The sequence below is a fragment of the Tursiops truncatus genome, chromosome 4 (genome assembly GCF_011762595.2).
Source record: "Tursiops truncatus isolate mTurTru1 chromosome 4, mTurTru1.mat.Y, whole genome shotgun sequence".
Taxonomy (NCBI): Eukaryota; Metazoa; Chordata; class Mammalia; order Artiodactyla; family Delphinidae; genus Tursiops; species Tursiops truncatus.
In genome coordinates this window covers 70,809,684-70,831,694 of record NC_047037.1, presented here as the reverse complement: position 1 = coordinate 70,831,694, position 22,011 = coordinate 70,809,684, and the positions used below count along the sequence as shown (strand labels likewise).

The following is a 22,011-nucleotide window of genomic DNA, read 5'->3' as shown; positions in this document are numbered from 1 at the left end:
ATGGCTTTTGAGTTTTGCATCCTTTTCAGAAAGACTTTTCCTACTTTGAGATTATAAAAAATACCACCTCCTGTTTTCTCTTGGTTTTCTGATTTAATGTTTTATGTTTAAATATTTATTCCATCTGAAATTAATTTGGGGGTTTGGAATACAACTTAGTTTCTTTTTTTAGATGGCTTTAGATGGCTGTCCAGTGTCCTTTATTGGATAATTTTTTACCCCCCTGGCTGGAGTGTGTATCTGCTTCTTCACTCTGTATTCTCTTCCATTAACCAATTTGTCTATTCACATCCATTACCAGACTTTTAATTACTGCACCTGTATATTTTAATGTGGGGCTAATGTCCCCACCTCATTACTCTTTTTCAATGTTTTTGATTCTCTTCTTGCATGTTGGTTACTCATATGAATTTTAGAATTAGTTTTTTTGGTTGTTAAGATATGTTTTTATTTTTTTTGAAATAGCAAACTATTTGAAGGACTAGTCTCTGCCAGCATTTCTCATAGTGGGTTTTGTGGAACATTGGTCCTATGAGGATGCTTCCTCTAAAGAGAATTCAATCAATGTCAGATAATTTTGAGAAATGCTGCCTATTACATACTTCCTTTCTAGGATTCATAATACACATTAATATATCAAAAGCTCTTACAAATTTAGTAATAAAGAAATCTGTTTAACTTGACAAAATGAGTTTCCCAGACTTACTTGATCACAGAATCCTATTTTGGTATTGAATGTTCCCCTGGGATATTCTATAGAATATATATTCGCGAAGAATTGACCTCTCATTATGTCTTCTTCATCTGCAGTTCATAACTCATTGTAACCTGGCTACAGCCCCCCCCAGTTTCTCTTAAAACTATTCTTGCTAGGGATGCTGGTGACTGTCACCAAACTCAACAAACTTTTTTTAAGTGTTTTTAAAACTTGACCTTTATGGATTTTCAACCTATTCATCATCCATCTTTTGATACTTTGTTCTTTCTTGACTTTGATGAAATTAATCTGTTGCTTTTCCTCCTACCTTTCCCTTTTCCTTTTTAGTCTCCTTTGTGGGGTCCTCACTGTACACACTGTGACCCCTGCTTTTTATCTAGGCTGTAGCACTGATACTTTATTTGCTGCTGACTCCTGTGTGTGTATCTACAGTACACTTCTCTTTTTTGAGCTTTAAATATCTATTTTCACTTGGGTTTGGTAGACTTTCCACTTGGCTTATTTCACAGACCCATCTAGCTCAGGCCTACCTCACAGGCCCAATGCTGTTAAAACAAGTCTTGGCTGGACAGTATAGTGTCTTTGTGCAAATTAGCATCTTGTAGCAGATATAGCCCTCAGCAAGCAGAGCTCAGGCTGGATTTCATCCCCTGTTTTTCCCTTTGGTAGGACACTATCTGCATAATTGTACTTCGGTACTCAACTAATTTCTAAATTTGTCTCCTCTCTTCTCTCCCTGCTTACTGCCTTAATTCAGGCTCTCTTAGTTTTTGGTCTAATCTCCTTATCTTTATTCTTTCCACTTCCGTATCTTACTTTTTCTTCTTTTAGGTCATCATTCTAAAATGGAACTCTGGTCAACTCACCCATTCGATGTCTTTATTGTTTTCCATTTCCTTTCGTATAAACTGTGAACACCTTAGCTTTGCACACAAGGCTTTTCCTGATCGGGCCCTTGTATACATTTTCACACTGTGCTAAGCTACTTAGTGCCCCTGGTTTGCCCTGCCGTCTAAGCTTCAGGGCCTTAGAATATGCTTTTCCTAGAGAAGTGTCTTCTTATTACCCTTATCTGATTGGCTAATTCCTGTTGGTGTTCAGGGCTTTTCTCAAGTGTTACCTTTTCCAGGAACCCTTCCTTGATCCCCATAGCCCTCATTACGCATTCCTCCTTTGTTCCCTCTTGCATGATTTTGATGAGCATAGCAGTTGTACTTGTGCTAAATAGAATTTATCTGCTTTTTGAATGGTTAGAATTAGAACAGAGATTATGTTTTTCACTTCTGTTCCTCTGGGTCCCAGGGTAACAGTTTTAAATTACACTCCTGAGATCCTTGAGCTGTCTTCTAAAGTTTTCCTGAGCTCTTTATCTTCTTCTTGGTGGCCCCTCTTCCCACCCTCTCATTACCCTTCCTTCATCTAGAGCAGCTCCACTTTTATCTTTTTTAATATTAGATTTTCAGCCAAGTTTTTGTTTACTTAAAGAAAATGTTCTGTATCTGAGTGAACTGAAGAAAGAAACAAGGAAGGGATAGAAAAAAAAAAGAGAGAGAAAAGGAATGAAAGGGAAAAAGAGAAAGATGAAAAAAAGAAAGAAGAAAGGAGGGGACAGGAGAAGAGAGAGAGAACCTCTGTTCTAAGATTTAGCACAATGCCTAGATGGTAGGCATTAGAGAAATATGGTTGATTAAGCAATTCTGCTTTGATAGTCTGATATTAAAATGACCAGCATGACTAACCCACCATACCAGTTTACTTCCCTTTCCTCCACCATACCATAGTTGTGTTTTTAAAAAATCTTTTATCATACTGCTTGCTCTGCCTGAAGTTTCCTTTCCTTCCTTCCAAGGGGTGCTTAATACATTTTTATGGGGTTAATTTATGGGATTGAATTTAACTTGATAAAATGATTGGTGGTTGTTGTTATCAGACAGCCTCTGCATCCTGAAAGGTCAACTTTTTTTGGTACAGTTCTCTTATGAATTTACTTTTTAAGCCAAAGGAAAAGAAACAGTTTTCATTTAGTCTATTTTGGGTTTATTGATGAACTATAATTTGTCTTAACTAGGCTAACACATGTGGTTAATGCTAGCACTTGTTTGATTAAGTAATTTGTAAAATTATTTTCAATGATATGATGTTTTTCTTTTTCAGCTTGTGAAGCTATGTATTGCAATGATTGATACTGGAAAAGCCTTTTGTGTTGCAAATAAACAGTTCATGAATGGGATTCGAGACCTGGCACAGTATTCTAGCAATGATGCTGTAGTTGAGGTTAGTATTATTAAATTTAGTTAAAATGGTAAATGAAACAAGATGTTAAGAGAATTATGCATCCATTTACCTTATTAATAGTAGTAGTGGTCCTTAAAATTAGAAGTGGAAAAGCTATCATCTGTTGGTGCTATCTGATATAATCCTGTTTTCTAGGACAGTTAGAAGGTGATGGTTGATTTGCATTGTGGATATAAGTTTACTATACTTGCTGCTAGGTGAACTGAAGCATCTACAAGGGGACCTGAGCAGTGAGAGTCGGATCATGCTTATTAGTAGCTGTTTATCGGGGCAAGCAGAGAGCATTAACCCAAGACTAGTATCTAACTATACATTTTGGGGGCTGCATAGGAAAGTTCTGGTCAGCTAGCTATGCTGTGTTAGCTTACACCCCTGGCTATACTATGTGGTATTATGACATTTCTTTTATGAAGAATAATAACTGGTACAGAAATGGTTGTAATTTGATGATTATGTGATCCATAGATGCCTAAATGGACAGTCTTGATATACTCAATTTTACCTTAGGTTTACATGGGCCATTTCGATTTGCTAGTATAATAGTATTGATAGGGCAGGCTAATTCTTTGACTGTTCTAGGGTTTTATGTTACTACATGTAGACTTGACCTCTCTGCAGAGCATGCCTGAGAGGTAGTGAGATTGTCCTAGTGAGAAATAAATGTTACTGTTTACAGTGTAACTTGATCTTCTGTCAGAAATGCTGAAGTAACATTTTTGTGGCCTATATTAGTAGCTCTTAAATGACTTGGTTTTCTTTTGATTTCTTTCTCATAGACAAGTTTGACCAAATTTTCTGACAGTCTTCAAGAAATGATAAATTTTCACACAGTAAGTGTTTAGTAAATAGGTGTTATTATGACCATGTTCATGTTTTAGTACTTTCTTTGGTGGCAGTATTTTATAAAATTACTTAAGTTGGAAAATGAATGGCTTTGATTTGTCAACAACTTTTTAGTTGGGTGGATCTAAAATTGTGTGTGTGTGAGGGAGAGACAGAGGGAGAAAGTATAGATGTGTATTATTTCCCATTCTATAATAGTGAACTTTAATTTCAATGAAGTACACACCCATAAAAGTTAATTTTTTTCCTTTAAGTTGTGCCTTTATAAGTTTTTAAGTAATTTCAAGAAGAAAGACGTACAAGTCATCATTCTAAAATTAGCTATTTCTTTTAAGATACAAATATATATATCCCCTTTGAGGACAGATCTTCAAGAATGAGGGATATGTATTACTTTTGGAATGTTGTGAAATTCCTTTATAAGTTTTGTAAACGTTTACTGAAATAATGTGGGATCTTTTAGTTGCGGCGTGTGGGATCTAGTTCCCTGACCAGGGATTGAACCCAGGCCCCCTGCACTGGGAGTGTGGAGTCTTAGCCACTGGACTACCAGGGAAGTCCCTCATTGTGGTTTTGATTTGCATTTCCCTAATGACCAATCTGGTTGAGCATCTTTTCATCTGCTTATTGGCCATTTGTATATTTTCTTCTGCCATTGTTACCATTGTTGTCCACTTAAGTCCTTTGCCCATTTAAAGTTTTTTTTAATTAAATTCTTTATATATTCTGGATATTACATGCTTATCAGATATATGATATATAAATAATTTTTCCCATTCTGTAAGTAGTCTTTTTATTTTCTTGATAATGTCATTTGATGCATAAAAGTTTTAATTTTTTTTTATTGAAGTATAGTTAATTTACAATGTTATGTTTCAAGTATACAGCAAAGTGATTCAGTTATACATATATATATATATTCTTTTTCAGATTCCTTTCCATTATAGGTTATTACAAGATAGTATAGTTTTCTTCACTATACAGTAGGTCCTTATTGTTTACCTATTTTATATATAGTAGAGTGTATTATGTTAATCCCAAACTGCTATCCTCCCTCTCCCCACCCCCATTATCCCCTTTGGTAACCAGAAGTTTGTGTTCTGTGTCTGTGAGTCTATTTCTGTTTTGTTAATAAGTTCATTTGTATCATTTTTTTAGATTCCACATATAAGTGATATCCTATGATATTTGTCTTTCTCTGTTTTACTTCACTTAATAATCTCTAGGTCCATCCATGTTGCTGCAAATGGCATTATTTCATTCTTTGTAGTGGCTGAGTAGTATTCTGTTGTGTGTGTGTGCATATATATATATACACACACGCACACACACACACACACACACACACCCCACATCTTCTTTATTCATTTCTCTGTTAATGGATATTTAGGTTGCTTCCATGTCTTGGCTATTGTAAATAGTGCTGATATGAACATTGGGGTGCATATATCTTTTCAAATCAGAGTTTTCTCCAGAAATATGCCCAGAAGGGGGATTTCTGGATCATATGGCAACTCTATTTTTAGTTTTTTAAGGAAACTCCGTACTGTTCTCGATAATGACTGCACCAATTTATATTCCCACCAACAGTGTAGGAGGGTTTCTTTTTCTCCACACCCTCTCCAGCATTTACTATTTGTAGACTTTTTGATGGTGCCCATTCTGACCACAGTGAGGTGATACCTCATTTGTAGTTTTGATTTGTATTTCACAGTAATTAGCAGTGTTGAGCATCTTTTCATGTGCCTCTTGACCATCTGTATGTCTTCTTTGGAGAAATGTCTAGGTCTTCTGCCCATTTTTTTTTACTGGGTTGTTTGTTTTTTTTTGATATTGAGCTGTTTGTATAGTTTGGAAATTAATCCCTTGTTGGTCACAATATTTGCAAATATTTTCTCCTATTCAGTAGGTTGTCTTTTCATTTTGCCTCCTTGGGTAGGTTTATTCCTAGGTACTTTATTCTTTTTCGATGTGATGGTAAATGGGATTGTTTTCTTAATTTCTCTTTCTGATATTTGGTTGTTAGTGTATAGAAATGCAACAGATTTCTGTATGTTAATTTTGTATCCTGCAACTTTACTGAATTCATTGATGAGCTCTATTAGTTTTCTGGTAACATCTTCAGGATTTTCTATATAGAGCATCATGTCATCTGCAAACAGTGACAATTTTACTTCTTCTTTTCCAACTTGGATTCCTTTTATTTCTTTTCCTTCTCTAATTGCTGTGGCTAGGACTTCCAAAATTATGTTGAATAAAAGTGGCGAGAGTGGACATCCTTGTCTTTTTGTGATCTTAGAGGAAATGCTTTCAGCTTTTCATCATTGAGTATGATGTTAGCTGTAGGTTTGTCATATATGACCTTTATTATGTTGAGGTAGGTTCCCTCTATGCCCACTTTCTGAAGAGTTTTTATCATAAATGGATGCTGAATTTTATCAAAAGCTTTTTCTGCATCTATTGAAATGATCATATGGTTTTTATTCCTCAATTTGTTAATGTGGTGTATCACACTGATTGATTTGCAGATATTGAAAAGTCCTTGCATCCCTGGAATAAATCCCACTTGTTCATGGTGTATGATCCTTTTAATGTATTGTTGGATTCAGTTTGCTGGTATTTTGTTGAGGATTTTTACATTGTGTTCATCAGTGATATTGGCCTATACTTTTCTTTTTTGATATCTTTGTCTGATTTTGGTATCAGGGTGACTGTGGCCTCATAGAATGAGTTTGGGAGTGTTCCTTCCTCTGCAGTAGTTTGGAATAGTTTCAGAAGGATAGGTGTTAGCTCTTCTTTAAATGTTCGGTAGAATTTACCTGTGAAACCATGTTCTGGACTTTTACTTCTTGGGAGTTTTTAAATTACTGATTCAATTTAAGTACTGGTAGTTGGTCTGTTCATATATTCTATTTCCTCCTGGTTCAGTCTTGGGAGAGTGTACCTTTCTAAGAATTTGTCCATTTCTTCTAGGTTGTCCATTTTATTGGTATATAATTGCTCATAGTATTCTCCCTATGATCCTTTGTATTTCTGTGGCGTCGGTTGTAACTTCTCCTTTTTCATTTCTGATTTTATTGATTTGGGCCCTCTCCCTTCTTTTCTTGATGAGTCTGGCTAAAGGTTTATCAGTTTTGTTTATCTTTTCTGAGAACCAGCTTTTAGTTTCACTGATCTTTCTATTGTTTTTTTAGTCTCTATTTCATTTATTTCTGCTGTGATCTTTGTGATTTCTTTTCTTTTACTAAGTTTGGATTTTGTTTGTTCTTCTTTCTCTAGTTGCTTTATACGTAAGATTAGGTTGTTTGTTTGAGATTTTTCTTGTTTCCTGAAGTAGAATTGTATTGCTATAAACTTCCCTCTTAGAACTGCTTTTGCTGCATCCCATAGGTTTTGGATAGTCGGTTCTTTTTTTGCTTTCATTAGTCTCCAGGCGTTTTAAAATTTCCTCTTTGATTCCTTCAGTGATCCATTGGTTGTTTAGTAGCATATTGTTTAGCCTCCGTGTGTGTGTGTTTTCTTGCAGTTTTTCTTCTTGTAGTTGATTTCTAGCCTCACAGCCTTGTGGTCAGAAAAGATACTTGATATGATTTCAATTTTCTTAAATTTACTGAGGCTTGCTACATGGCACAGCATGTGATCTGTTTTGGAGAATGTTCCATGTGCCCTTGAAAAGAATGTGTTCTGCAGCTTTTGGATGGAATGCTCTATAAATATCAATTAAGTCTGTCTGGTCTATATGTCATTTAAGTCCTGTATTTCTTCACTGATTTTCTGTCTAGATAATCTGTCCATTGATGTAAGTGGGGTGTTAAAGTCCCCCACTATTATTGTGTTAATGTCAGTTTCTCCTTTTGTGTCTGTTAACATTTACCTTATGTATTGAGGTGCTCCTATGTTGGGTGCATATATATTTACAATTATATCTTCTTCTTGGATTGATCCTTTGATCATTATGTAGTGTCCTTCTCTGTCTCTTGTAACAGTCTTTATTTTAAAGTCTATTTTGTCTGTTATAAGTATTGCTACTCCAGCTTTCTTTTGATTTCCATTTGCGTGGAATACCTTTTTCCATCCCCTTACTTTCAGTCTGTATGTGTCTCCAGATCTGAAGTGAGTCTCTTGTAGGCAGCAAATACACGGGTCTTATTTTTGTATCCATTCAGCTAGTCTCTGTCTTTTGGTAGGAGCATTTAGTCCATTTACATTTAAGGTGATGATGACCAATATATTTGTTTCTATTGCTGTTTTCTTAATTGTTTTGGATTTGTTTTTATAGGTCTTTTTTCTCCTTTCTTCTTTTGTTTTGTCTTATGATTTGATGACTTCTCTTCTAACAAACACTGTTATGTTTGTATTCCTTTTTCTTCTTTGTGTGTATATCTATTATAGATTTTTGTTTTGCAGTTACCATGAGGTTTTTGTATAGGAGTCTATGTTTATACATGCTTGTTTTAAGTTGCTGATCTCTTAATTTCAAACACATTTTAAATAACCTGCATTTGTACCCTCCTCCCCTCACGATCACTGTTTTTTTTGTTGTTTTGTTTTTAAAATTTATTTATTTATTTATTTATTCACTTATTTGTTTGTTTGTTTCTTTCTTTCTTACCATGTTGGGTCTTTGTTTCTGTGCAAGGGCTTTCTCTAGTTGCGGCGAGCGGGCACCACTCTTCATCATGGTGCGCGGGCCTCTCACTGTTGCAGCCTCTTGTTGCAGAGTACAAGCTCCAGATGCGCAGGCTCAGTAGTTGTGGCTCATGGGCCTAGTTGCTCCGCGGCATGTGGGATCTTGTCCCAGACCAGGGCTCGAACCCATGTCCCCTGCATTGGCAGGCAGATTCTCAGCCCCTGCGCCACCAGGGAAGCCCCACTGTTTTTGATATTATATTCTGCATCAAATTATTTTCTATATCCCTTAACTGCTTATTGTGTATACAAATGATTTTACTACTTTTGTCTTTTAACCTTACTACTAGCTTTGTTTGTGGATGATTTCCTACCTTTATTGTATGTTTGCCTTTACCGGTGAACTTTTCCATTTTGTGATTTTCTTGTTTCTAGTTGTGGCCTTTTCTGCCTAGAGAAGTTCCTTTAGCATTTGTTGTAAAGCTGGTTTGGTGGTGCTGAATTCTTTCAGCTTTTGCTTGTCTGTAAAGCTTTTGACCTCTCCATCAAATCTGAATGAGAGCCTTGCTGGGTAGATTATTCTTGGTTTTTCTCTTTCATCACTTTAAGTGTATCTTGCCACTCCCTTCTGGCCTGTAGAGTTTTGCTGAAAAATTAGCTGATAACTTTATGGGAGTCCCCTTGTATGTTATTTGTTGCTTTTCCCTTGTTGCTTTTAATATTCTCTCTTATCTTTAATTTTTGTCATTTTGATTACAGTGTGTTGTGGTGTATTCCTCTATGGGTTAATTCTGTATGGGACTCTCTGCACTTCCTGGACTTGGATGACTATTTCCATCCCCAAATTAGGGAAGTTTTCAGCTATTGTCTCTTCAAATATGTTTTTAGGCCCTTCCTCTCTTCTCCTTTTGGGACCCCTATCAAGTGAATATTAGCACGCTTGATGTTGTCCCAGAGGTCTGCTAAACTGTCCTTACTTCTTTTCATTCTTTTTTCTTTTTTCTGTTCAGGGACAGTGATTTCCACTATTTTGTCTTCAGCTCAGTGATCCATCCTTCTGCCTCAGTTAGTCTACTATTCATTCCTTCTAGTGTATTTTTCATTTCAGTTATTGTATTCTTTAATTCTGTTTGGCTGTTCTTTATATATTCTAATTCTTTGTTAAAAACTTCTAATTTCTCACTCTGTGCATCCCTTATCCTAAGTTCTTTGATCATCTTTATGGTTGTTATTCTGAACAAGATCTTTCTTGGTTAGATTGCCTATCTTCCTTCACTTTGTTTTTCTGGAGTTTTATCTTGTTCCTTTGTCTGAAACATATTCCTCTGTCACCTAATTTTTTGTAAATTGCTATTTGTATTTTTATGGATGTGGTAGGTTCGTTAAGTTTCTTGACCTTGGAAAAGTGGCCCTCTGTAGGAGACGTCCTATGTGTCCCAGCAGTGCACTCCCCTCTTGTCACAAGGGCTAGGGGCCAGCTGGTCCAGGGTAGTGTCTGGCCTGTGTTTGTGGACTTGGTCCACATGCTGCTGGACTGTAATTTTCTTGCTTCTGTTGTCTGCCCCCTGGTGGGTGAGACTGGTCTAGAGGCTTCTGCAAGCTTCCTGACAGGAGAGGCTGGTGCCTGCCTCCTGGTGGGTGGGGCTGGGTGTTCATCTTCTGGTGGGCAGGGCCATTCTAGGGGTGTGTCTAGAGGCTGCTGTGGGCTCAGGAAGTCTTTAGATAGCCTGTCTGCTGATGAATGGGGCTGTGTCCTTGCTCAGTTTTTTGTTTGGCCAGAGGTGTCCCAGCAACTGGAGCCTACAGGCTTTTAGGTGGGGCCAGGTCTCTGTGCCAAAATGTCAGCCTCCAGGAGAGCTCACGCAGATGAATATTCCCTGATACATCTGCCAGCAGTGTTTGTGTCCCCAGGGTGGGCCACAGTCACCCAGGAGCCTCCCTAGGAGACCCTCCAAGACCAGAATTAGGTCTGGCCCAGGCTCCTATCAAATTACTGCTTTTGCCCTTGGTCCTGGTATACCTGAGATTTTGTGTGTGCTCTTTAAGAGTGAAGTCTCTATTTCCCCCAGTCCTGTGGAGCTTCTGCAGTCAAGCCCCACTGACCTTCAAGGCCAAATGCTCTGGGGGCTCTCCTTCCTGGTGCCAGACCTCTAGGCTGGGGGCCTGATGTGGGGCTCAGCATTCTCACTCTTATGCGAGAACATCTGTAATTTAATTCTCTAGTTTGTGGGTGTCCTACCCGGGGGGTATGGGATTTGATTATATCACAGGTGCACCCCTCCTACCAGTCTTGTTGTGGTTCTGTCTGTATGTCTTTAGTTGTAGGGAATCTTTTCTGGTAGGTTTCGGTCTTTTTCAATGATGGTTGTTCTGCAGATTGTTGTGATTTTGGTGTGTTCGTGAGAGGAGGTGATCTTAGGGTTCTTCTACTCTACCATCTTGGCCACTCTCTAAAAGTTTTAATTTTGGGACTTCCCTGGTGGCACAGTGGTTAAGAATCCACCTGCCAGTGCAGGGGACACAGGTTTGATCCCTGGTCCAGGAAGATCCCACATGCCATGAAGCAACTAAGCCCATGTGTCACAACTACTGAGCCTGCGCTCTAGAGCCTGCAAACCACAACTACTGAGCCCATGTGCCACAACTACTGAAGCCTGTGCGCCTAGAGCCCGTGCTCCGCAACAAGAGAAGCCACCGCAATGAGAAGCCCACGCACCGCTGTGAAGAGTAGCCCCTGCTCGCCGCAACTAGAGAAAGCCTGCGTGTAGCAACAAAGACCCAACACGGCCAAAAATAAATAAATAAAAATAAATGGAAGTTTTAATTTTGATGAAATCCAATTTATCTTTTTTTTTCTGTTCCTCCTGCTTTTGGGGTCATATCCAAGAATCCACTGCTAAATTCCAGATCATGCAGATTAATCCCTTTGTTTTCTTCTAATATTTTTATGATTTTAGCTCTAATATTTTGCACCAATTTGTTTTTAATGACCTCTTATTAATTTTCTTTTTGCCTTCTATTGAATTTGGATGCTAGTGTAGAGTATATTTGATTTCTTTTTAAATCAGGGACCTTTGGGATTCAAACTTCTTAAAAAGTGTAATATAATGAGAATTAAATTTTTTTAAGTTACTGATTTTAAATTAACATAACAGGTTAAATTTTTTTGTAATATAGTATCCTTTGTAGTAATCCTGTTTCTTATATTTTCTTTAAATCAGTAAGTCTTATATTATTGCTTTATATAAGAATATTTTGCTTTTTGTTATAGTTTTATATGTGAAAAGTTATGAGTAAGATAAACTTCTGGTAAATATATAGTTTAAATGTATGTTGAAATCTGTCCTGTCAAGAAAACTTAAGTTCAGAGTATTTTATAAATCATTCTCTTAGAGTAAATTGAGTCTTTAAAAATGAGGTTTGTTTGAAGCAAGGTATATAAGTATAGTTTGCTTCAAGAGGATAGCGGTTGGTCTTTTTAGTGCTAGTGCTATTAATGTGCAGCTGGTTTCCTGAACTAATTCCAATAATGTGGTTTTTTTTTTCCTTTTCTAAAATTGAAAGCAATCGATATTTCTTAATTTTAACATTGTAAAAAGAGCATAGAATTTAGATAGAAACAACTTTGAGTTTAGGCTTCACTGTTATTAGCTGTATAATTTTGGTCAGTTTATTTAATCACTTTCATTTTTCATTTTACTGTTCTATAAAAGGGGAATAGTAGAATTTGCGATACCAACGTGTAAGGGTGTTGTGATGAGGAACAAAATATGTGCAGCTAGATCCTGGGGAGTGATACTTCTTCCTTTACTATATTGGTTGGTATCCGTTCGGGAAAACAGAAACCACATACGGTATTTCTTATAGAAGGGTTTTAATATAGTGAATTGGTTACAAAGTGTTGGAAGGGTTGTAGGAATGCAAAAAGCCACAGTGAAAAAATAAAAAAAGCCTAGAGATTAGTCAAAGTAGGAAGGAGCTACTGTCCTTAGGGGTTGCAGGAGCAAGGGTGGAAGTGGTGGTGCTAGAGCCCCTAAGTACTGCACTCTTGAGAACACTGCCATTGTTGCCGAGCCAGGAAGTCAGGGGTTGCCTGCTTGCTGTGGCTGCAAGAGCCTCGGAGCCTGCAGTCCTACTGACACCCTCAGATTGGTCACTGACGCTGCCGAAATTTGGAGTAGCTCAGTTGCTCACTAATGGCTGTGTCAGAACAGAAGCAGAAAAAGAAAGTGGCTTCTCCTTATCTCCTGCCTCTTAATCTACCATCAGATCCTATTTGCAGAACCTAACCTCTTGGCTTGCAGGGGGGTTGGGAAATATGCTTTGCAGATTTCTAGCTCCTGGCAACATAGAGGAGGAGATTATGGAAGGGTGATGTAGTGGTGAAAGCCAGTAAACAACTGGCACACCAACCATAAAGGCTATAATTTTGAAAACAGTTTTAGTAAGCAAATTATTGTGCAGTCCTAGCAATTTTCATCCTTGAAACCTCTTTCTGTGACTTTTCTTTTTCCCCCCATACTCCATATCCCACACATTAACAAAATATACCCCAGATCCTATAATAAATAGTTGCTCTGTCACCTCCAAGTCTAAACTACTACCATCTTTTGTTTAGGATTATATAACTTGTATCTCTGCTTCTTTACTTGCCCTTCTAAATATAGTGAGTTATGTATACAGCAGCCAGAATGAACTTTTAAAAATATAAATTAATTCACAGTACTCTCCTGTTCTAGTTCCCTGTTACACTCAGAATAAAATCCTAACCAAGCCCTATATGATGAGGCTCCTGCTGATAACTTTCTGATCTCATCTCTCTTCTCTGTCCAGTTGTAGCCTCTTGGGCTCTTTGTTCTTCTTTGAACATGCCAAAGTAATTCTCATGTTACAGCCTTTGTACTTGCAGTCTGTTTGGTGTGGCATGTTCCTCCTCCACGTTTATGTGCGACTGTTTCCTTACCATATTGCTTTTCTTTCTATAGGTCTCCCTCACTTTAATAGATCACTGCCTCTACGAGAAGCCTTCCTTGACCACCATATGGTTACTGTCTATCAATTTACCCTACCTTTTGCGTGCGCACACACATACCATGTATATTCTTAAATATGTGTACTCATTTTATTGTCTGTTCCTAAGTTTTATGACTGTAGGCACTTTGTTGTATTCATCTCTGCTACTACCACCTAGAAGAGTCCTTGGCAGGAAGGAGTTACTCATGGCAGGATTGAGGACACTGAGATTATGACAACGCTTGTAATGTTTTTTTAGTCATTAAATGAATAAAGATGTGTTAAATCAGTGAAAATTCAGTGAACAAATAGAAGTATTTAATATTCTTTAGAAATGCTTAATATGCTTTAGAAAGATAATTTGCAAACTAAGAGGAGATCACTATTTGTCTGCCTGTCTGCCTAGAGGTCTAAATGCTATAGGTTGGTGATCTTGTGTGTGTTCACATGTATACTTATATATATGTATATAGGGGAGCTCTGATACTACACCCAGATGTCTAGTGCCTTTCTAATTTTATTCCCATATTCCTTTTTACAGCATCTCAGAAATTTTTCTACTAATAACTATAGGTATGAAATTGTGAGACCGTAGTTTCTTTTAATTTTCTTGCCTTTTATATAGTTGCTATGCTCTGTGCTTTACCTGGCCTTTTTGTTTCTTGTTAACAAATACTTTTCCCTTAGTTTTTTCAGTAGGAGTGACCTCTTTGTACTTGAATCACAATCTTTATTTTTTATTATTATTATTATTTTTTTTGCTGTACACGGGCCTCTCACTGTTGCGGCCTCTCCCGTTGTGGGGCACAGGCTCCGGACGCGCAGGCTCAGCAGCCGTGGCTCACGGGCCCAGCCGCTCCGCGGCATGTGGGATCTTCCCAGACCGGGGTACGAACCCGTGTCCCCTGCATCGGCAGGCGGACTCTCAACCACTGCGCCACCAGGGAAGGCCGAATCACAATCTTTATATTTGTGGCAAAGGTTCTTCCCGCATCATAACGCTGTATACTTCAACTAGATTAAAGATAGGGTTGACACATATCTTGTTTACTGTTATATCCTTAGTACTTGCATAATTCTTACCTTGGGGAAGTCATTTAATTTTTCTAAGCTTTGCATTCCACCTCTGTAAAATGAAGGAGCTTTTACTAGATGACTTTTAATTATAAAGTATTAATTATTATAAGATTTAAATATGATCTCAGAGTCACTTGTTAAAAATGTGGGAAAGCCTAGTTGTATAAAATGCTTTATTTTAGTAGCATTCTGTTCAGTGAAATTCTAATTACATAGCATTATAGGATAAAGGAGACTTTATAGGATAAGACAAACTGCTTTCTAAAAGGTAATAAACACTGGAATCTGCTTTATATTCTATAGCAAAGCTCATAACACTTAAGTCTTGGTGTATCACTTTGTATCAGGATAAAAGGCTAGGTGTTACAGAGATGATATTTATGAATAACTTTGTGGGCTTAAATAAATGTGTGAAATAATGTAACCATTTGGGTTTTTAGCCAAGTAAGATTAAACATAGATTGGGTTTAGATTATCCAGTCATTTAAAAAATAAATTATTTGGATTCTTTTGTGATTTATTTTCTCTGTAAAAATGGATAGTACTGTTCCTTATTCCTTATAGAATGAGAACTTCCTAGGGTTGCTCTTTAACTCATATGTTTTTTATAAGGTGCCAACTCATAACTTTTCCAGAGCAGGTCATATATGCTACATTCTACTATGTACTACAGTTGATTTGACTACTTTGTTTTCCTGGAACTTAGAGCTCTGTTTCTGTAACGTCGCTGATGACTCTTTTGGATTCTAATTTGCTGTTAGTATGAGGAAATTGGAATATTATTTTGATTATTTGCTGAATGAAGTTTTGAAGTTGAATTGCTGCATAAAATTCTGTGAAAATATATGACCCTTTTTGTTTTGTTTTTTTGTGAGTTTGGTTTTCCATATTACAGCTGTCTACTCATTTGCTCAACAAATGGTTTTAGGTAGTGAGAATATAGTAGTTCAGTGCTTTCCAACGGTTCTCATCTCATGGCACAGGTAGAAACTGATGGTTGTATTTGTATGAGACACTGGAGAAAACTTCTAGGGGACATAAGGTGTCATGTCCTGTCTGGGTGTTGGTGAAAAATGTTTAGATTTCCTTTTTATGGAATTACATTAAATAATTAATAAATATTTAATAAATAATTTATTTTTATAGAATTATGTTAAAATAAAACCTAAAGTGTTAGGAAAGATATTACATATTCAATGTGTATAACACTTCCATATATTTAAAATATATATACATATATATTTTAACATCTTTATTGGAGTATAATTGCTTTACAATGGTGTGTTAGTTTTTGCTTTATAACAAAGTGAATCAGTTATACATATACATATGTTCCCATATCTCTTCCCTCTTGCGTCTCCCTCCCTCCCACCCTCCCTATCCCACTCCTCTAGGTGGTCACAAAGCACCAAGCTGATCTCCCTGTGCTATGCGGCTGCTTCCCCCTAGCTATCTGTTTTACGTTTGGTAGTGTATATATGTCCATGCCACTCTCTCACTTTGTCACAGCTTACGCTTCCCCCTCCCCATATCCTCAAGTCCATTCTCTAGTAGGTCTGTGTCTTTATTCCCGTCTTAACCCTAGGTTCTTCATGACCTTTTTTTTTTTCTCTTAGATTCCATATATATGTGTTAGCATACGGTATTTGTTTTTCTCTTTCTGACTTACTTCACTCTGTATGACAGACTCTAGGTCCATCCACCTCACTACAAATAACTCAGTTTCGTTTCTTTTTATGGCTGAGTAATATTCCATTGTGTATATGTGCCACATCTTCTTTATCCATTCATCCAATGATGGACACTTAGGTTGCTTCCATCTCCTGGCTGTTGTAAATAGAGCTGCAATGAACATTTTGGTACATGACTCTTTTTGAATTATGGTTTTTCTCAGGGTATATGCCCAGTAGTGGGATTGCTGGGTCGTATGGTAGTTCTATTTGTAGTTTTTTTTTAAAGAACCTCCATACTGTTCTCCCTAGTGGCTGTATCAATTTACATACCCACCAGCAGTGCAAGAGTGTTCCCATTTCTCCACACCCTCTCTAGCATTTATTGTTTCTAGATTTTTTGATGATGGCCATTCTGACCAGTGTGAGATGATATCTCATTGTAGTTTTGCTTTGCATTTCTCTAATGATTAATGATGTTGAGCATTCTTTTATGTGTTTGTTGGCAATCTGTATATCTTCTTTGGAGAAATGTCTATTTAGGTCTTCAGCCCATTTTTGGATTGGGTTGCTTGTTTTTTTGTTGTTGAGCTGCATGAGCTGCTTGTAAATTTTGGAGATTAATCCTTTGTCTGTTGCTTCATTTGCAAATATTTTCTCCCATTCTGAGGGTTGTCTTTTGGTCTTGTTTATGGTTTCCCTTGCTGTGCAAAAGCTTTTAATAAGTTTCATTAGGTCTCATTTGTTTATTTTTGTTTTTATCTCCATTTCTCTAAGAGGTGGGTCAAAAAGGATCTTGCTGTGATTTATGTCACAGAGTGTTCTGCCTATGTTTTTCTCTAAGAGTTTGATAGTTTCTGGCCTTACATTTAGGTCTTTAATCCATTTTGAGCTTATTTTTGTGTATGGTGTTAGGGAGTGTTCTAATCTCATACTTTTACATGTACGTGTCCAGTTTTCCCAGCACCGCTTTTTGAAGAGGCTGTCTTTTCTCCACTGTATATTCTTGCCTCCTTTATCAAAGATAAGGTGACCATATGTGAGCGGGTTTATCTCTGGGCTTTCTCTCCTGTTCCATTGATCTATCTTTCTCTTTTTGTGCCAGTACCATACTGTCTTGATTACTGTAGCTTTGTAGTATAGTCTGAAGTCAGGGAGCCTGATTCCTCCAGCTCCATTTTTCTTTCTCAAGATTGCTTTGGCTATTCGGGGTCTTTTGTGTTTCCATACAAATTGTGAAATTTTTTGTTCTAGTTCTGTGAAAAATGCCAGTGGTAGTTTGATAGGGATTGCATTGAATCTGTAGATTGCTTTGGGTAGTAGCATCATTTTCACAATGTTGATTCTTCCAATCGAACAACATGGTATATCTCTCCATCTATTTGTATAATCTTTAATTTCTGTCATCAATGTCTTATAATTTTCTATATACACGTCTTTTGTCTCCTTAGGTAGGCTTATTCCTAGATATTTTATTCTTTTTGTTGCAGTGGTAAATGGGAGTGTTTTCTTAGTTTCACTTTCAGATTTTTCATCATTAGTGTATAGGAATACCAGAGATTTCTGTGCATTAATTTTGTATCCTGCTACTTTACCAAATTCATTGATTAGCTCTAGTAGTTTTCTGGTAGCATCTTTGGGATTCACTGTGTATAGTATCCTGTCATTTGAAAAGTGACACTTTTACTTTTTCTTTTCGAATTTGTATTCCTTCTATTTCTTTTTCTTCTCTCTGTGTGTATAACACTTCCATATATTTAAAAAATATTTTAATGAGAAACTTGAACTGGCTTCCCTGAACATAACTTAAAAAAAAAACAATCTTATGCATGAAATGATTTCAAGCAATTCCTGATCAAGATTTAAAAATTGATGATCTTTTCAAATTCTTGGCCATTGTCATTGATGAGAACTTTGTCTGCATAGGTAGACATATTAGTGAAAGGCAGATGAGCACTTATTGCCCTTTCCTCCTGATTGACAGGAACTGTTTTATCACTTGTAATTAGAATTTAAATAATTACATATCTTTAAATTATACCTTAAAGGAGCAATCATTCATTAAGTGGGGCTGCTCTTCCTTTTCTTTCATTGACACATGTAATGCTTAAATTTTCTGTGATAAATTGAATGGATTTTGAATAAAATAATGATGAAGCTTTTCTGTAGGTATACGTAGAAGTTGCTCTACTTACTAAACCCCATTTACCCACTTTTTTTTTTTTTTTGCGGTACACGGGCCTCTCACTATTGTGGCCTCTCCCGTTGCGGAGCACAGGCTCCAGACGCACAGGCTCAGCGGCCATGGCTCACGAGCCCAGCCGCTCCGGGGCATGTGGGATCCTCCCAGACCGGGGCACGAACCCGCATCCCCTGCATCGGCAGGCGGACTCTCAACCATTGCGCCACCAGGGAAGCCCCCCATTTACTCACTTTTAATAATTCTATTTTTGGATTCAGATTATAGCACTGACTCCCTAGTGACTCATTCTTAGCCTCTTGTTTCCAACACTTTGAATCCATAAAGATTGTTGGTACATGTTAATTGTCAAAAATATCCAGGATTGTTTGAAATAAGATCATCAGATTTAGAACACCAGTTAACTAAGCCACCTTTTAAAGTCAATAACTAGCACTAAACACATCTGCAAGTTGAAAGTTGTTCCTCCTTAAACTTTTTGAATTCTACTTTTAAATCATAAACTTAGGCAAAACTCTTCCTTTGGACAGCTAGTACACTGTTGTATGAAAACAGTAGAAAGTGATATTCCTTTTTTAAAATTTTTTTGGCCACACTGCACAGCATGCAGGATTTTAGTTCCCCGAACAGGGATAGAACCCGTGCCCCCTGCATTGGAAGCCTGGAGTCTTAACCACTGGACAGCCAGGGAAGTCCCCAGAGCATGATATACTTGTCTCACTTCTATACAAAAAGCTGAAAAAAATTGAAATATTTTGAATATTTGTTTAGATTCATGTATCATTTTCATAAAATTTAATTTGGAATTTATATCTACATGTAACCTTTTATATATAAGAGATCCTTTGTGAAATAATGTACTACTAGATCTTCACAGCTTTCTAAATGAATTCTTAACGTAAATTTACGTCTTGCTGTCTTTGTAGCTGTTCTATCAGTATGCAAAGTTACAGTGTTTCCAAATTTATCCTCTTTGTTTGTTTTAAAGTTTTCTTTTGGCATTTGAGTATTTCATCCCTAGGAATTTGTTTTGGTGCTTAGTAAAACAATCAGTGTTCTTCCAAGATAATCTTCTATTCAGAAATTTTAAGTATTGCTGTTAGTTTGAGTACAGTTATTAACATGTAGAATCATTGGGCAGCAATGAAAACTTTTTGATACAGTTGTCTTCTGGGTTAGTAATTATTGCTGTGTTTATTTGGCATGCCATCAAACGCATCTGTTAATTCTGTTATTTGAATGCGGCACATTTTCTATTTCCTTTGCTTCTTTGGAAATTACAAAGTTCTGAAATTTTCCTTGTAGGCTGGTATATTATACAGTTTTGCAATTGTATGAGGCATTCTGGCTCTAGCCGTTAATTGAGTAGTAACCTTTTAAGCAGTTTAGTAATCTGATATAGTTATAACTAATGTGATACAAGAACTTTGTTTCTTATTTTGTGTTTGTAGAAGTTTAAAGTGCAAATCTTTTTCTGTATTAAATGGATATTTTGTGTTGAAGTCCTGTATGATTTGCTTCTGTAATTGCTTTATTTAATAACTCTTTCATGTAAAAATACATTTTGGTTAAAGAAGAGAATTTTGGAAATGTTGTGTTTGCCTTATGAATGTAATGGCTTTCCAGCACTGTTTGATGAAAAAGTTGTCCATTATGGTGGAAAACGACAACCAGTAAAAAATCAGATCTATTTAAATATGAGATAAAATAGGATATGTTTTAAGGTTCAAAAGTTGATTATGTGTATAATTTTCTGCATTCTTAAAATGTTTTAAAGTAAATTATATTGCAAGATTATAAAATTAGGCATTTAGTAAAGATAGGAAATATTAATTCATTTTAGTTTATTCAACAAATGTTACGCTTATTTATGATCAAAAAATCAAAATTTCAAAATGTTTTGAATCTGCAATCCCATTTAAAATGATATAATTATGTGCATTTAATTCCATCTTCAGAGATAAATGTTTTTTAATAATTTAAAATAAAACATAATTAAATTTCATTAAGAGTCAGACTTTGGCTAATTAACATTAAAAGCCAATAATAAATAAATACCAAGAAGTAAGAGCCAAAAAATAACAAAATCAATTGCATTCTAATAGGAATACCTTATAACTAATGATGATGATGCTAAGGAAACAATCATACATACCTTGTTAATAGGAAAAATGTGAAAAATGACAATAGGAGCAAGAATTGTGAAAAATAAGCAAAAGAAAGATGCAATATTTGACAGGGCGTACAAAACAAAGAAGTGATGACAAACAAATTGTGACTAAAATAGCTTTGGATGATTCAAATAGTAATGCCATGTAACTTTTCCCCTGAAATGTCACTATTTTAGTGTGCCATGACCTAAGCATTGAGAATGCTTATAGTAGTAAATTGGTTCCCATTCCCAGAGATTGGATTTATGTCATCTGAGTGCGGCATTAGAATTTTTAAAATCTCCCCAGGTGATTCTGACATGCAGTAAAATTTGAGGACCATTACTTTCGATCAATGGTTCTCAAATTGTGGTCCCTGGACCAGCAGCATCAGTATCACCTAGGGACTTGTTAGAATAGCAACTTCTTAGAGCCCATCCAGATCTACTAAATCAGAAACTCTGAGGCTGGAAGCCAGCAATATGTGTTTGAACAAGGCTTGCAGGGGATTCTGTTGTATTCTAAAGTTTGTGAACCACTGTTCTAGAGCAGGGTTTGGCAAACTATGGCTTACAGGCCAAATCTAGCCCATCGCCCCCTCCCCTTTTTTTCATATAAATTTTTATTGGAACACAGCTATGCTCATTTGCTTCTGTATTGTCTATGGTTACTTTCGCACGATGGCAGAGATGAGTAGCTGTGGCAGAGACAACATGGCCCACAAGCCTACAATACCATCTAGCTCTTTACAGAAAAAATGTGCTGACTTCTGCTCTCAAGACTGTTTTTGCCCACTTCCAAGGACTGTATCTGTCATGACATCCACTGAAGGGAGGCCCCTTTTTGCTCTTAGTGAAGGTAATTTAGTGATTTAGATGCCTTGATGAATTCTTCTCAGTGGAGTGCTAGTGGGCTGCAACCCAGACTAGTTAAAATTAGTCTCTGGGAGTAAGACCCAGCAATCAAAGCTCCACAGGTCATCCCATTGTGCAGCCCAGTTTGAGAAACAATGCATTGCTTCTTCCCCCAAACAAGCACTTGGAAATCATGGTAAATGCAGATTTTGATTCTGTAAGTCTGGGGTGGTTCTGGAGATTCTTCATCTCTAAGAAGCATGCAAGTGATGTGGATAATGCTGGTTCACATCTGGGGAACCTTAAAAATTCTGATTCCTGATACTTGCCAGTTTTTCTAATTATCTCAGCATCAGGGTATTTAAAAGTTCCCCAGGTTATAATACTGTACAATTGAGAACCCCTGGTCAGAGCGATTTGTCTCAATCTTGGAGTAACAGAATCACCTAGTGAACTTATTAAAAAATACAGAGGGATTCTGTCCTTCAATAAGCTTGGATCTTTGTATTAATATTTTCTGTTAGCTTTGCAGGTGATTTTGATTCACACCCAAGCCCGTGAA

At 36.7% G+C, this 22,011-nt stretch overlaps 1 protein-coding gene across 5 annotated transcripts in view; it reads left to right on the top strand.

The window, feature by feature from the left end:
• The window catches only part of ACAP2 (ArfGAP with coiled-coil, ankyrin repeat and PH domains 2), a 165,344-nt gene that overhangs the window by 70,916 nt on the left and 72,417 nt on the right, over positions 1–22,011 (top strand). For 3 of the 5 annotated variants that reach the window (XM_073804052.1, XM_073804054.1, XM_019922561.3), the window contains exons 3-4: positions 2,873–2,992; positions 3,790–3,843. The exons of 1 other annotated variant lie outside the window; for it this stretch is intronic. In XM_073804052.1, coding sequence (XP_073660153.1) covers positions 2,873–2,992; positions 3,790–3,843 — 174 coding nt within the window. The remainder of the gene's footprint in view (positions 1–2,872; positions 2,993–3,789; positions 3,844–22,011) is intronic. One more of the 5 variants, XM_073804053.1, reaches the window with a different exon arrangement.